The 17,033-nt window shown below is 36.8% G+C and overlaps 1 protein-coding gene across 4 annotated transcripts in view; it reads left to right on the forward strand.

The window, feature by feature from the left end:
• The window catches only part of rasgrp3 (RAS guanyl releasing protein 3 (calcium and DAG-regulated)), a 36,424-nt gene extending 21,746 nt beyond the window's left edge, over positions 1 to 14,678 (forward strand). For 3 of the 4 annotated variants that reach the window (XM_089120335.1, XM_089120334.1, XM_089120336.1), the window contains 13 exons: positions 269 to 416; positions 1,285 to 1,458; positions 2,497 to 2,613; positions 3,408 to 3,683; positions 3,820 to 3,900; positions 4,435 to 4,548; positions 4,941 to 5,056; positions 5,905 to 6,052; positions 7,749 to 7,785; positions 8,120 to 8,269; positions 10,221 to 10,609; positions 11,250 to 11,631; positions 13,572 to 14,678. In XM_089120335.1, coding sequence (XP_088976461.1) covers positions 269 to 416; positions 1,285 to 1,458; positions 2,497 to 2,613; positions 3,408 to 3,683; positions 3,820 to 3,900; positions 4,435 to 4,548; positions 4,941 to 5,056; positions 5,905 to 6,052; positions 7,749 to 7,785; positions 8,120 to 8,269; positions 10,221 to 10,609; positions 11,250 to 11,267 — 1,768 coding nt within the window. In that variant the 3' untranslated portion in view covers positions 11,268 to 11,631; positions 13,572 to 14,678. The remainder of the gene's footprint in view (positions 1 to 268; positions 417 to 1,284; positions 1,459 to 2,496; positions 2,614 to 3,407; positions 3,684 to 3,819; positions 3,901 to 4,434; positions 4,549 to 4,940; positions 5,057 to 5,904; positions 6,053 to 7,748; positions 7,786 to 8,119; positions 8,270 to 10,220; positions 10,610 to 11,249; positions 11,632 to 13,571) is intronic. The other variant, XM_039669472.2, reaches the window with a different exon arrangement.
• The last annotated feature ends 2,355 nt before the right edge of the window (positions 14,679 to 17,033 follow it).

The following is a 17,033-nucleotide window of genomic DNA, read 5'->3' on the forward strand; positions in this document are numbered from 1 at the left end:
AGTTTTCTTTGTAGGCTACTTTTGTCAGTAAAAAAAAAGTTGAACAAAGAATGAACAAATAACAGATTCTTGATTTTATTGCATTTTACAAAATGTTCCACCTTTTTTGTAGATGTTCTTAATATTACATTCAATTAACGTTCATATTGTTATTTTTAGAGAATATTATATAACAATCAGTAACTGAAATAGATTTAAACAGACAATTTTATAGTGAACTGTCACTATGAATGAACATAAAACTGTGAAAACATGTTTGTCCCGTCAGCCCCTCGTATGACTGGATGCGTAAACTGACTCAGCGAAAGAAGCAGGTGAAGAAGGGCAAAGCGTCACTGCTGTTTGATCACCTGGAACCCATTGAGTTGGCCGAACACCTCACCTTCTTAGAGTACAAGTCCATCAGGAGGATATCGGTTAGTGTGCACAGTGGAAATGGAAAAATAGAGTGTTTCTTTCACCTGGGAAAGCTGGCAGCTGTAGAGGACTTACGTCAGTGAAGATAATGCGCGTGTGTGTTTGTTTTTTGTGATATAGAAAGAAAAAGACTATGCATATGAGAACACACTTAAGTTCTCTTATCAGCTCTGCTGATTTTTTTTTTCCATCGCCCTGCATTGTTATTTTTAGCAGCTAACACTCGAGTATTTTTTTTAGTTAACTAGCAAACATCCTTCCTTTATCTATTGTTCCATTCTAAATCAGTGTTAATCTTTGGAAAAATAATGTGATGGAAGCTCTTAAAAGCCATGGCTTGTAAATCAAAAGCAGTTTGTTCTCATTGTGTCTGCCAGTCTTACATTAACAGTCCTCAACATGAGCTTGAATCATCCAGTTGATTATTTAAATTAACCAAACAATTCACCAGAATGAATTTGACTTTCTAAAGTTATAGACTGTATGTGAGAGTGGACCATTTAAGGTGAACCAATTCACTAGAATGAATCAGTAAATCATTTTCATTTATCTATTTTTACAGTAACCATCCAAACAAATGAATTGGACTTTCCAACATGACATTCGAGACATAGAGGGGACTATTAAAGACGAATTAATTCTCTAAAATAATTTTAACTTTCCGACTTTCCAACTTCACTAGATAGAATCCAACACTCCATTTAATTAATCATATTTATACTCATCGATAATGTCGTAAGGTCACGCTGTACCTTTACTAGTTGCAAAAAGTACTTGTTACAGCCAGGAACTGTTTTCATGTTTCAGTGTAGTTAAGTTTCTTATTTTAAAGATTATGAATATGTCTGAATATGTGTATCTCCTCAGTTCACAGATTACCAGAGTTATGTGATCCATGGCTGTCTAGTAGATAACCCCACATTAGAGCGCTCCATTGCTCTGTTTAATGGGATCTCTCAGTGGGTTCAACTGATGGTTCTCAGTAAACTCACCCCTCAGCACAGAGCAGAGGTCATCAACAAATACATCCATGTCGCACAGGTAAGAACATACATTTATCTTTATGTCTGATAAAGATAGACACGTTTAAGTAATACAAGCAGAAGTAGAAGCAGATTAGAGATTAACCTATTATCTGTATTTATGAAAGTTTATTAACTTGTCTTTGTTCCTAAAGCATTAATGTTATATATAATAACACCACAGCAAGAAATAAATTAAACATATGGAGGTAAATCAAAGTACAGGAAATGCAACTAAATGTAACATAATGTAAGGTGATGAAGCTCATTAAATGATTGAATAACTCACGAGAATAAATGCTTCCTGGGTAACACACACTGATGCGAGATGCTGTATGTTGATTTACGCAAATGCGAGACCCTTCACCCAGCAAACTAGTTTCTGTCAGTGCGTTCTGAAAGCAGCTAGATGACATTTCCAGGCCCTTTGATATGTTAATGTCTGCCAGCGAAAGAGTGCGGAGCCGCCTGCCTGCTCTCACGCCGCCGGGGGTGTATGAAACGCCTCTATTGTGAAGAGCACCCAGGCATCCCTTCAGTACAAAGCCTGTGCTTTTAGTATCTGTTTTAAGGCCTGCTGGGCATGATCTGTGCCAGCTAATAGATGTTAAGTGTTGAGCTGTCGAGTTGCTGGAGCTTCAGTAATAAAAGAGCGCTGTGTTTTTATGAGATCAGCCAGCACTTGTGCAATTATGCTGTAAACGAAAAATCATAGATCATATGTGAACTAAATGGATCAAAGCTATCTATCTATCTATCTATCTATCTATCTATCTATCTATCTATCTATCTATCTATCTATCTATCTATCTATCTATCTATCTATCTATCTATCTATCTATCTATCTATCTATCTATCTATCTATCTATCTATCTATCTATCTATCTATCTATCTATCTATCTATCTATCTATCTATCTATCTATCTATCTATCTATCTATCTATCTGTCTATCTGTCTGTCTGTCTGTCTGTCTGTCTGTCTGTCTGTCTGTCTGTCTGTCTGTCTGTCTGTCTGTCTGTCTGACGATCTGTCGGTCTCTTTTTGTCTCTTCCAGAAACTGCTCCACCTGCAGAACTTTAACACACTGATGGCTGTGGTCGGGGGTCTGAGTCACAGCTCTATTTCCCGCTTGAAGGAAACTCATTCTTACCTCAGCCCAGAGGTCACCAAGGTGCAACATTCACTGCAAAAACTGTTGTTTAGTTTCTCTAAGAATTATAAAGAAACTATTCACTCCCTTTTCCGTAAAGTCAAGTTGTCATTGAAGACCAACTCCCACTGCTGAGGGAGTTGATGTCACGTTACCTTTGGGAAACATTTTAGATATAATCATAAGAGAAATATAAGAAAAGTATTTCTAAAATGGCCCAGAGAAGTGAAAATGTTTTGTTATAAATACATTTTAGGTGTAATTTAAAGCTACACTATGTAACTCTTTTAGTTTATTCTTAGCTAAAAACACTTAGTTCTTACAAAAATATATGTGCTCATTAATGTATATTTACTTCGTTCAAGTAATAAATTATTCTCGTGAGTGTATAATATGCCATTGAAAATACATATGGGTAAGGGGTTCTAATGTCGGTCGCCTTGCCCCTCCATCTTGAAAGTACATTAGCCAAAGAGGGACATACCCATTAATTCAAGCTTCGTCTTTCGCGTTTACGTTTGAGTTAACACTCATGGACGGGGTCGAACTGGAAGCCATGTTAATCTTAGACTACATTGGCCACCGTAGGAGTTAAAACGTAATCGGAATTGAGAGGAACAGTGGATGGTCATATAACTTTTCACCGCTAGATGGGGGTAAAAATCACACAGTGTCGCTTTAAGTGTCTAAATAGCATTTCAAGTTCTAGTATATGAGAAAGGCACTAAAAAAAAAACTAATGATCAGATATCTAGATTAGAACATATAACAGAAAAGGGATTTCAGGAACTGTCATTTTCTCTTGATATTGACAGATCTGGAATGAAATGACTGAGCTGGTTTCGTCAAACGGCAATTACTGTGCTTACCGCAAAGCCTTCAGTGAAAGCGAAGGGTTTAAGATCCCGATCCTTGGTGTTCATCTGAAGGATCTGATCGCTGTGCACGTTGTCTTCCCGGACTGGGTGGAGGATGGCAAAGTGAACATCGTGAAGATGCAGCAGCTGTATCTCACCTTTAATGAGCTGGTGTCCCTGCAGAGTGCTGTGGCTCAGGTAGAGCCCAACATGGACCTGATCTACCTGCTCACTGTGAGTTTAGCTTACGCATCTGTGGTCGTGAATCTGCATAGACAGTTAAAGTCAGAAAGCAGCACTGAATCACAGTGGTTTTATCCTCTAGGGAAATTAGCGGTTATAATTAAATTTTATGTCTGTTTGTGTAAAGCTTTCCTTGGATCTGTACTACACAGAGGATGAAATTTATGAGCTGTCCTTGCTCAGAGAACCCCGTAACCCCAAATCTCAGGTAAGATAGCTGTATGGCCCATTGAACCTACTGTTAAAGAAATTAACATTTTTATACAGTATGCATGCAATTGATCAAAAGTGACAAAGAAATTTACAAAAGATTTGTATTTAAAAAGAAATGTTTTTTTCCCCCCACAAAAAAATATTGAGCAACACAGCTGTTTGCAGCATTCAGAAATATTAAAAGAAATGTTTCTTGAGCACCAAATTGGCATATTAGAAGGATTATGTAAGGCTGCAGTAATGATGCTGAAAATTCAGCTTTGCCATCACATGGATAAATTACATTTTAAAATATTCAAATAGAAAACAGTTCAAAATATTATTCACTATCTGATCGAATAAATGCAGCCTGAACGTAAAAAAAAAAAAAAATCTTCTACTGAAACCCATTTGATATTGACAAATATTGACTGGTTTCCTCCTCTCCAAGAGTTTTTGCTGGAAAGGGGTTTTTTTTTTGTAAAAAAAAAAAAAAAAAAAAATGAGCACAGAACATAATCGATTTTATAACATCCATGTTTTTCTGCAGCCAACATCTCCAACAACACCCAACAAACCTCTGGCTCCACTGGATTGGGCCTCTGGGGTTACAACCAAACCAGATCCTTCAGTGGTCAACAAACACATCAGGAAGGTCGTGGATGTAAGATATTGTCAACAACAATACTCACAGATATTAAATTATGATATAGTTTATTGAAGAAAATATATGATATTAAAACCTTTTCATGTCCTATATAAATCCTAATTATTTAATTTTTCAAATGTACAAATGCACATATTGTTTTCTAGTTCCGTAAAACCAGGTCAGCCTTTGAATATAAGGGGCTTATTATGTCGAGCATATTTCAGTGACTCCTAACTTCCTCAATGGTTTATTTAGATAAATCGGGTTACATGGTAGAGTATATCAATGCACATTTTTATGCCACATGCAAAGAATAAGATAATTTAACAGAACATATGTATATATTTAGCTTTTGCTTATAGCATCACAGTCACTAAACTTGTCTATTTTTATTTTTTTATTTAAAGTCTGTCTTTCGAAACTATGACCACGACCATGACGGATATATATCTCAGGAAGACTTTGAGAGTATCGCAGCAAATTTCCCTTTCCTCGATTCCTTCTGCGTGCTTGATAAAGACCAGTAAGTAGGAAACGCACACACATGAAATGTGGGATTCTTGTAACAAACCCCTGCAGTTCCAAACTGCTAAAAGCGTTTTTTGACGAGAGCTGCTCATAGTCTGTGTCAATGATCCTTTATAAGCCTGCATGGGCAGAGATTCAGTGATATTGGAGGAGACACATCGTCTCCTTTCTGACAGGGTCAATGTAATGTGTCTGAAAAGGGTTCTTCTCAACCGTGCTAAATTCGTAAGCATGTTTTATCGCTGCAAATGAAGCAGAGGATGATGCGCAGACTACACAACACCATGATGTAATATTTAAACAACATTTATGCATTTTTAAAGAGCACTAAAGTGCTGTGTTTTTGTGAATTTTGGGAAAAACAATGTATTTTCTGAGCCTGGTACTTTCTGTATCATTGGAAAAATGCATATAGTATTTAAAATGTTCATGTATTTATTTTTTAATGATCAGAGGTTAAAAATGCAGCATGTGTAGTCACTTCAGGACATGCAGCTGCTCAGTGTGGGTTACCTGCTGCACTGTTAAAAGGCTGAAGGTCATGCCTCCCAGCGAAGGACGCACAGCATCAGGCACGCAAAGACTCTCACACACTCAGAAATTCCCCAGGCGTCCTCTGTGGTTCATCTTAGCAGTACAGCGCTCAAACCGCATTACTGGCACATGACTGCATGCATTTCTCCTCCTGCACTCACGCTGGTTCTATTTAGATAGGCTACTGTACCTGTTGTGACACAGGAAGAGCACTAGCAAAGGAAGAGTTGTGTTGACTGCTTTGTGAACTGCATGGAGGAAATCATGATTGTCCCTTTCTATTTTTTTTTGTTGTTGTTTTTTGTCCAGGGATGGATTGATTAGTAAGGATGAGATGATGGCGTATTTCCTGCGTGCCAACCCGTTGCTGCAGTGTAAGATGGGTCCTGGATTTATTCACAACTTCCAGGAGATGACGTACCTGAAGCCAACATTCTGTGAACACTGCGCTGGATTTGTAAGATCAGATTTTATTAGGCTCATAAAGAACAACAAAATGTACTCCTTTCTATTCACATCAGCACAGTTGATAATGTATTTTGGGAGATTTCTTCTGTGCAACACTTATACACTCTGTGACTAAAGTGCAGTAGAAGTGGGGTGAGGTTTTCAGCAGTGTGTGTGAGTGCAAACACGCACACCTAGCAGGAGTTTACCACAATATCACTGAATCATGAAGACAGTGTTTAAAGGTTAATTCCAACCTCAACCACAGTGTTAAGCTGTTTCTCACTCCCAAGATATATCATTGCAGGCCAAGTGGCTGACTGTAAAAATAAATAATGAATTAATAATAATAATCAAACACTACCGTTCAGAAGTTTAGTTTTTTTTTTTTAAATTATAGTAATAATAGTATAGTATATACATAATAAATAAAATATAAATTATATATATATATATATATAATAAAAAAATATATATATAAAATATATAAACAATAATACTTTTATTCAGCAAGGAAGCATTTCTGATGTTGCAAAAGATTATTATTATTATTATTTTAATCAATTCTGTTTACTTTCTATTCGTCAAAGAATCCTGAAAAATATATCTTGGTTTCCACATGTCGTTCCAAACCTCTTAAACTTTTGTTCATCTTCGGAACACAAATGAAAATCTTTTTAATGAAATCTTTGAGAGCTTTGTCCCTCCATTGACAGCTACACAACTACCACTTTGACACTTCAAAAAGTTTGTAAAGAGATCATAAAACTAATCCGAATTTTGCAGTAAACATCTAAATTCAACCTGTTCATCATATAAAGCAATCAGTGTTTCCTCAGATATATATATATATATATATATATATATATATATGTATATTATTATTATTTTGTATTTTTTTATTACAGACTCAAAAATGTTGAACGGTAGTATATTTCCTCCAGAAAGCGGTACATTGGATAATGTTTTTGAATTATGTAACAAAATGGAATTTATTTTTTAAAAATATAGCGCAAACACACAGATATAAAACAACATATATAGTAATAATATAATGTACAGAAAGAAAAAAAAATCAGATGACCAAGATGACAACCAGCCCTACACACATAAGATTTGTACAAAATTGTGGCTTTCGTAGTAAATGCATCACATTTCCTGTTGGCATAGTGCTGAATTGTGCTGATGAACTTTAGAGTGAGTGTATTTTTAACGGAGGCCAGCTAATCGTTGTCACTAGCGACAGACACTAGGCTACAGTCTTAAGCCTCCTTGTTAGAGCGCCCGACTCTCACACGGGGGAGACCCGGGTTCAGGCCCGCACAGAGCGGGGCAAGTAGGACCCGGGTGGACGGGTTACATATAAACAACAGTGAGTGTTTAGTCATGGTCACTGCTTCTCAGATTGTTCTGTATTTACACAGATGGTTAGACAGGAATCCGCTGAGTTAACACACACATTCTTTTAAACAGAATTTCATGCACACACAAATCCACCTTCTCTCACACTGTATTGCACAGGAAGGGTGCAACGTGTGGAAGTATCCTGTTTATTACACAAGGGTCTGTGTACAGAAAACCAGCAACTCAAATACAACATAAACCTGCTGCTTCTGTCCCCAATTCATATTTACTCATATGCTTCTCTCTCTCCGTTTTGTCCTCTTCATTGCCCTTCCTCTTCACCCCGTGGTCCATGATTTCAGCTCTGGGGAATTATTAAACAAGGATACAAGTGCAAAGGTAAAAATAAACAAATAGAGCAAATTACAATAGGTGTTGATGCTTGAACAGGCCACTAATCTTTAAAATCTTTTATTTAAAATCTTTATAAATTCACCAATAGTTAATTTTTACTGTTTAGTCAGTTGATAGTGATTTGTTAAATATTCTATAACAAACAGATAGAAACATCTGTCTCATCTATAAATCTGTCCCATGCATGTGTGTAATATTATCTTTCCATAGTTTTTTTTGTTTTGTTGTTGTTGTTGTTGTTCTTATACAGTTCTCATAATACTGTATGTACTGTAGGTAAATGCACAATTTTGTTAAAATTGAATCTCATTGTTTTCAGACTGTGGAGTGAACTGCCATAAACAGTGTCGTGAGCTGCTGGTTTTGGCGTGCCGACGTCTTCCTCGGTCCACATCGCTGGGCAGCGTGTCTCCTGGAGTGCTTACACACAGCTCTTTACCCAGCAGCCCCAACCTGCCCACCTGCAAAGGTGAAAACGCACATGTAGTACATCTCAATCTGCTTATCTCAGAGTAAAAATTCATAGATGAGGGTGAGCTCTCCATCTCTCTCTCTCTCTCTCTCTCTCTCTTACTCACTCACACATACAAAAAAAACATAATTTTTGATATTGAATTAGTATTTTGTTATCTCATTTACATATCTTAATATCTTATCGTCTTTTAAACAAAATTTACTTGAGAAGCAAATCTGTGAAAGTGATGATTTTCAACCTGCTTTGTATTGTTACATTATCAGTAGAACAGAATGTGAAAATGAACAATGATTACTCGTTCTCCGTGTTACATGGACCGAGATATTCACATTTGTTTGTCAGCAAAACTTTTGACAGCTCCAGGGCTTTTCGTGAAAATGCAGTTTTTTTGTTCTCACTCTCTGTTTGGCCTAAAACACTGTGGGTACCTCAGGAAAGAGATGCCATTTGTAGTAGCGCAGTTAAAAGCTCCTCTTCCCATATACAGTACGTAAACCTGAGACTCTTGCTTCGGATTGGACATGCCCATTGGCTCCTCTAGCCTGAAAAACAGTAGCACCTCATTGCAGTACACGAGATCCAGGGGGCGGAGACGGATCCAGATCTGAGGGTTGGAGTTGGGTAGATTTAGGGGTGGGTTTAGGAATCAGAGGGTGGAGCTGGGTAGGTTTAGGTATATGTAAGGTGGGAGGGGTTGGATCTGGATCCAACTCCTCCCCATGGATTTCATGTTCTACAGTGAGGACGATCTCAAAAACAAGCTTTTTTTTTTTTTTAAAACTAATTGGTCATAGGAAACAACATTTATGGGACAGTTTATATCAGATTTTGTTGCTGATTTGCTGAAGTTATATAATTGTGAGTTCGGCAAGCAGTTTTTGAAATTTCAGGATAGATAGGACTTGGTCTTGGATACCTCAAATAGCTGCCCGGAGGTGTTAGGAAATATAGCCGCAGAGTGAACAGACTTTCCTTAAAGGAGTAGTTCACTTTTAAAAAAACTTTTGCTGATAATTTACTCACCCCCATGTCATCCAAGATGTCCATGTCTTTCTTTCTTCAGTCGAAAAGAAATTATGGTTTTTGATGAAAACATTCCAGGATTTTCTCCATATAATGGACTTCAATTGGAACCAAACGGTTCAAGGTCCAAATGAGAGTTTCAGTGCAGCTTCAAAGGGCTTTAAACGACACCAGACGATAAATACGGGTCTTATCTAGCGAAACGATCAGTCATTTCAAAAATAAATAAAAAAGTTTAAGTTTTATAAGCACAAATGCTCGCATTGCTCTGTTCTGTGATGAGCGTTCGTGACTCTCCTGTTCAAACTCGTTCATCAAAATGAACAAATCTTTTTTTGAGTCATGACTCAAAGGGTCCTAGACAAGACCCTTATTCATCGTCTGGTGTTATTAAAATTCCTTTGAAGCTGCACTGAAACTCTCATTTGGACCTTGAACCGTTTGGTTCCCACTGAAGTCCATTATATGGAGAAAATCCTGGAATGTTTTCATCAAAAAACTTAATTTCTTTTCGACTGAAGAAAGAAAGACGTGGACATCTTGGATGACATGGGGGTGAGTCAATTATCAGCAAAAGTTTTTTTAAAAGTGAACTACTCCTTTAAAAGGGAATTTTTTTTCGCTTTTCTACTGTATAGGCAGCCAAGTTTTATTGAAAGCGTATTTTGTCAGTGGTGAAGTAACCATTGCTTTCAGAGAATACGATTTTTTTTCTAGTTTTAAACATAAATCAAAATTTAAAGGAAAAAACGATCTGCCAGTCTTGTGAGTAAAATAGAAATATATTTCTAGAGAGAAATATATCTAGTTTTTTTTCCTTACACATTTGCATAATTAAATGTATCTTGTCTTTGTAATGTTTTATTGGTAAACAATGCAAAAACATTCTCTTTGCTACCATACTCGTCTTGTCATTGCACAGATGATGATGAGGTGTTTACATTCCCTGGTGTGTCGCCATCGTCAAGCTCTGAACTGGAGGGAAAGTCCATCACTCTGATGACCGGTTCAGCCCAGCGCATCTCAGTGCGGCTCCAGAGAGCCACCACCAGTCAGGCCACACAGACAGAACCCCTTTGGCCCGAGAATGGCTGGGCTGCCGTTGCTGACAGCGGGTCACACACCTTTCCCAAAATGAGGTACAGGCCACATCGCAAAGCATCCAAGAGCAAAGGCTTTGCCCGCTGGGAGAATGACACACAGAATTTGGCAGGGACGAGGAACAGCAGGAACTCACAGGAGCACAGCGAAGAGTCATCACAGCAGAATGGACTCACAGAACAGCATATCAACAAAACCAGGACCTCCGAGGTACGAAAGCACTTTTTTTTTTTTTGAACAATGTGTTTATTATTTTTTGATTTGATTATAGTTAACAGAGAAACACTTTTTCAGATAGTTACAGTTATTTCCCACCCCAACAAGGAAATACATCACTCTCTTCTCACATACAGAAATACACAAAGGTATCAGACAAGCATCATTCTAAATACAAAACACATATTGAAAGGTACGCAGAAACCAAGTATACATTACTGTTCTTCACACATAAGTTACATTTTCCAGCAAGACACCATATTAATTAAAAGGAAAAAAAAGAACACTAACCTCCTGTAATAAATGACCAATAGTATTATTGTTAATGTAGTAATTAAACTTCATAAATATCCATTTTGTTTTTAATAATGATTTATTGAAAAGCAACTGAGCACGAGCAAAACGCAAGTCCAAAAACAAAAAGCACATTTGAATTAAGTAGAAATTTTCCAGTAACTATTTAGAATAGTTAAAAATTCAGGGTGCTGGAAAAACACTAGTTCCCAGAAACATGTTCTATGAGATGACAAAGATGACTCACACTTGTTTGAGCAGAAAGACCTTGTGAATCTCACAAACCACCTTTTTGTTTCACTGCTTTTTAATTCCTTCATCACTTCTTGCTTCTCTCAAGGCCCTGGAACATCTTTGAACTTCGCTCAGCCATTGCCATGGAAACGCCAAGGTTCCACGGTCTGGCCTCTTCTCATGTCGCTCTAGAGATAATCTTGATCAGAGGCCGCAGGGCCGAGAGCACCTCAACACTCACACTGATGGGCCTACATATGGACTAGCACTAAGGCTCTAGGCTGTTATTTTAGGATGTGTCAGACACCTTGTTTTGGGTTCAAATGCAGAGCATATGTGTGACACGGATTGTGTTGCCGTGTTTGTTAAGTTCAGATATTTTCTGTGTTATTTATAGAACAGGCTTTAAAAAAGCCAGGGTCACTTGACACACAGGAATTAAACTGCTGACGCACCTGTCAGGGTTACAATGCAGAATTAATTTTTAGGTGAGCAGTTTATGAATACGCATCTTTTACTATGTTTAGCATGTTGGTTTGGTTTTTAACCTTTTTAGGTCAAAATATAAAACAATAATAATAATGCATTTTATGTACCAGATTTATTTACATTTAAAACTAATATATTTATTTTAGGAAAAAAAATGTAAAAAGGGAAAATATCTCCAGTAATGTTTTTAAAACTATGTTTTTAGAGTCTCTTTTACCCATTAAGGCCGTGTGTCCACCAAAAAGTTTTTAGCCAGCTGAAAACGCTAGATGCTCAGCTGAAAATGCTATAGCTTTGGGCGCTTGGCAGCGCAGCATTTTTTGAAAAAGTAGAAATTCTTTTTGAAAAAGTAGTGTAAAAAAATTTAATTATACATTAAGTGTAATGCATTTATTACAGTGTAATTATGCATTATTTACCGTGTTCTACATTTGTTACATTATTCTTTTTGAAAAAAGTAGCGATTCATTTTGAAAAAGTAGCGATTCTTTTTGGATGAAAAGTAGTAATTATTTTTTTTAAAAAGTAGCATAGCGATTCTTTTTGGAAAAAGTAGCGTACATTTTTTTAACATTTGTTAGTCTTATTATACATTACAATGTAATCATTTGTTTATTACAGTGTTTTTATACGTTTATTACAATGTAAATATATACATTTATTACAGTGTTAAACATTTGTTACATTATTATTATACATTTGTTACATTATTCTTTTTGAAAAAGTAGCAATTCTTTTTGAAAAAAGTAGCAATTTTTTTGTGAAAAAAATGTAATTATACATTTTTTAATTACAAAATGTAATTATACATAATTATACAAAAAATGTAATTATACATTTGTTACAGTCTGTATAGTTTATAGATATAGAGTATAGTTATTCAATCTCACATTTAGTCCCGTTATTGGAACTGTGCTCTAGAAATACATTTATTACAATGTAATTATACATTTATTAAAGTGTTACGCATTTATTACAATGTAATACATTTATTAGTGTTATTATACATTTGTTACATTATTCTTTTTGAAAAGTAGCAATTCATTTTTGAAAAAGTAGCGATTTAACTGACTCAGTAAGTCAGCTACACTGTTTAATTCTGAAAACTTCTGGTGTGCTTAACGTTAGAGTTTAGGCTTATGTGTAATAGTAGCCTAGGGCTATTCAGCAACTGAAAACATACAAACCAACAATTACTAAATACACACACAAAAACTGATTTTGCATGGGCATTGCACTAGTTATTATTAATGATAGGATTATCAAATAATCAAAACCATGATATATTATTTCCAGGGTTTGGAATTTTGGAATTTTTGTAACATCATACTGTAAATGTCTTAACTGTCAACTTTGATCAATTTAATGCATTCGTGCTAAATAAAAAATATCCATTTATTTACATTTATTCATTTAGCTGACGCTTTTATCAAAAGCGACTTGCATTTGCTATTATGTCAGAGGTCGCACGCCTCTGGAGCAACTAGGGGTTGAGTGTCTTGCTCAGGGACACATTGGTGTTCACATTGGGATTCAAACCCGGGTATCTCACACCAAAGGTGTGTGTCTTATCCACTGTGCCATCACCACCCACACCACCCCTTGTTTATTTAACAAAAAACAAGGTAGTGTATGCTGTTGAAAACACAGTATTTACCAGAAAAATGTTTATTTTCGAAAGATCTGCTGATTTATTTTTTATATTTTTTTATAAGACAGTGCCATTAACACTTGCCTTTGCTGAAGTGGCCTCCATGATTCTAGGATGTTGTGTGTTTGCCAGGGCGTTCGTTGCTATGCGGTTGCTAGGGTGTTCAGGGTGGTTACTGGGTGTTTGCTTACTTCTCGAAGTCACAGAGATCCCAAATCCATATTGAAATTATTTTTCTTTGAACAAATGAGTCAGGTGTCTTCATGATCTTCCACTGTGTGCTTTCAGATCAGCTGACTTGACCGCTCTGTGGGCCCATGCAGGACACACTGGAGTCTGTCAGGACCACGGGCCAGAGGGCTCTCCTCTCTAGGCGGCGTCCTGGGCTGCCTAATGCCTCCAGTGGATCAGGAATAGGGCCACTATTTCTACAGCAACAGCAATAGAAGGGTGGCAAGCAACCCGATGACTTAACTGGAGGTAGGGTTGCATCAAAGGAAAGGTCTCGGACTAAACAGAGAGTGACTGTGCTGTGCTGTGCTGTCCTGTGCATCAGACTGTAGCAGACAGGTTGGAAACCTAACTGAGAATCACTGGAAGAAGCTGATGTGATGGATGCATAGCATGATAATAGATGTGTGAGAGAGTATTTAAGGTATGCCATTGACGTGGTTTCAACGCACGCTCTGGTTTTCGTTCTCCAAAAACACTACATGGAAAGGACACAGTGGGTGTTTATTCAGGTTGTCTGAAGGTGGAACTGGCATGAGGGAAATATATAGATAAACTTATGTATAACAGAATATTAAAACACTAACTTCATTTATGTGTTACCCTGCGACACATTATGATCAGAAGTGGAAGGTACGTTGAGTTTTAAGATCCCAAATATAATTAAAAAAAATACATTACACCCTTTCAAAGATTAGTCTCCTGTGTTTGAGAAAAGCCAAAAGTAACATCAGTGTTGCCTAGTAACAATGACAGCTAATTTGAAGTTTGAAATGATCTTCATATTTACATAAATTCAGAGACTTATATTCTGCAGATACAGGTGTGCCATCAGCCTGCTGTTTGCATGGCCTCTGTTGCTAAGTGCCAGATGAGTCCATCGATACTCCGTCATCAAGGCAACACAGTGTCCTTCAGCGACATATGTTGTAAAATAAGTTTGACACTCAGATATCTCAGTAGAGCCCAAAAGCTCAGATGGGTCAGGACATGTATGTGTGTGTGTGTGTGTGTGTGTGTGTGTGTGTGAGAGAGAGAGAGAGAGAGAGAGAGAGAGAGAGAGAGAGAGAGAGAGAGAGAGAGAGAGAGAGAGAGAAAGAGAGAGAGAGAGAGAGAGAGAGAGAGAGAGAGAGAGAGAGAGAGAGAGAGAGAGAGAGAGAGAGAGTCAGAAAGCACAGGTGGATCAGCAGATCAAATAAGACAAACAGTGATTATAGTAAGTCTTTGAGCCTATAGGATTAGATGCTCTTCTGGCGTAGATTTAAAATGCCCCCAAAATGAACATTCTGTCATTGTTTACTCACCCTCATGAAACCCAAATGAGTTTTTCTTCTGTGGAAAACAAAAGGAATTTCAGCAAATGTCTGCTCTTTTTCATACTAAGTGAATGGTGACCATGTGTATCAGAAAAGATTTTTCAACTTAAATTTCAGTTTATTTCTCTCACAGACCTATAAAAGGCTTTAGAAGACTAGACTCAAGTCTTTATTCTAGGAGCTTGAACAGTTGGTTGCCATTGACATTATTATTTTTCTTTTGTGAGCTGCTCTCTTTTATAAAAAAGTTTGGAACAACATGCGAGTAAGTAAATTACAGAATTAATGCATGTTTAGATGCCATTGGCTCATGATAAAGATATCCCTCATCTGTTTATATCTGATGATATGATATGATATAATCAGTGTTTGAATTGTTTCAGAGATCAGATGAGAGGTGCTAAATGGACATGCAAAATTAATTTCATTTTCATTTGATGTAGCACAGACGTGTCCAAACACGGTCCTGGAGGAACACTGTCCTGCAGAGTTTTAGACACACCTGGAAGTTTCTAGTATGCCTAGTAAGACCTTGATTAGCCTGGCTCCGGTGTGTCTAATTGGGGTTGGAGCTGAACTCTGCAGGACAGTGCCCCTCCAGGAGCAGGATTGGACACACTTGATGTAGCATATAAAGTGTACTACTTAAAGCTACACTGTATAACTCTTTTAGTTTATTCTTAGCTAAAAACACTTAGTTCTTTCAAAAATATATGTGCTCATTAATGTATATTTACTTCGTTCAAGTAATAAATTATTCTCGTGAGTGTATAATATGCCATTGAAAATACTTACGGGTAAGGGGTTCTAATGTCGGTCGCCATGTTGCCCCTCCATCTTGAAAGTACATTAGCCAAAGGGGGACATACCCGTTAATTCAAGCTTTGGCTTTCGCGTTTACGTTTGAGTTAACACTCATGGACGAGGTCGAACTGGAAGCCATGTTAATCTTGGACTACACAGGCCACCGTAGGAGTTAAAACGAAATAGGAATTGAGAGGAACAGAAACTAATATTCACTGGATGGTCACACCGCTTTTCACCGCTAAATGGGGGTAAAAATCACACAGTGTAGCTTTAAAGGGACCATTTGTTCAAAAGAAAATTCTGTCATTATTTACTCACTCATGTCGTTCCAAACTGGTTTGATTTTTTTCCTGTGCATAAAACCAACATCCTTCAAAATGTTCACAATTCAAGTATGTCTTTCAGAGCTTTGGAGTACAGGAACCTCCTCTGGGAGATTTATGAGTGTTGTTTATACTTTGACTTATTGATAGGTGAGTGTTACAGATAAAGTGCTTTAAATATCATTTGACCAAATCATTGCCCATGAATACACATTATTTGACTTATGAGCAGCAGTACCCACATCAACACAACTTCTTCTGCAAACATCTAATAAGTAATGTAAAGCTTTGAAAACTCAAGATGTGCATTGAAAAACTGATGACTCTCGCCACCTCTTGGCCATCAAAAGTTATGGCCAATATTAATGCTGTAAAATGATCAACCTTGTCATTACTGTATTGACTGTAGTTATATGAATGTTTCTGGTTGATGCCAGCCAGGTCTACTTGATGAAAAGGTGTCTATTTATACTATTTAAACGATTTTCACAAAGGTCTTATTTTAGTCATTACAACTATATATTGAACATTAAACACAGACAAGGGTCTCGCTAAATTTCTGAACAGTATGTATGTACAATTTAAGGTTGTGTGTGCTGTGAGCAGGTCATCTCAGCATCTCAGGGTTGCCAGTGAAAATACGCTTGCCACGTAAAACCGAATATTAAACATTAAGGGACTTTTACCATCTTGACTGGAATATTTGGAAAACATTTATGTAATGTTAGCTGGAACATGTTTTGTATGTTTGACAGGTAAATATATTAAAGTATTTATAGTTATAAAGATAAAACTGGAATTAGATTTCAACTTGGTCTGCTTTTACTGGAATGAAATTATAAATTGAATACATCATATGTAGAAATGCTCCATTAATCCAACACTGTTAGAATTCACTTGCTGTAAATGGAAAAACCTCAATAAACACACTACCCTAGCATGGACTAATCACAACAATTAAAAATTCTAGTTTGTGTTTAATATCTCATAATGACAGGTTTAAACTGTGATTGTGACTGAAATGTTTAGGATTCGCAAGTAATAAAAATAAATGTCTGTGGCCACTGTATTTC

This window comes from Pimephales promelas, chromosome 15 (assembly GCF_988280905.1).
Source record: "Pimephales promelas chromosome 15, fPimPro1.hap1.1, whole genome shotgun sequence".
Classification (NCBI taxonomy): Eukaryota; Metazoa; Chordata; class Actinopteri; order Cypriniformes; family Leuciscidae; genus Pimephales; species Pimephales promelas.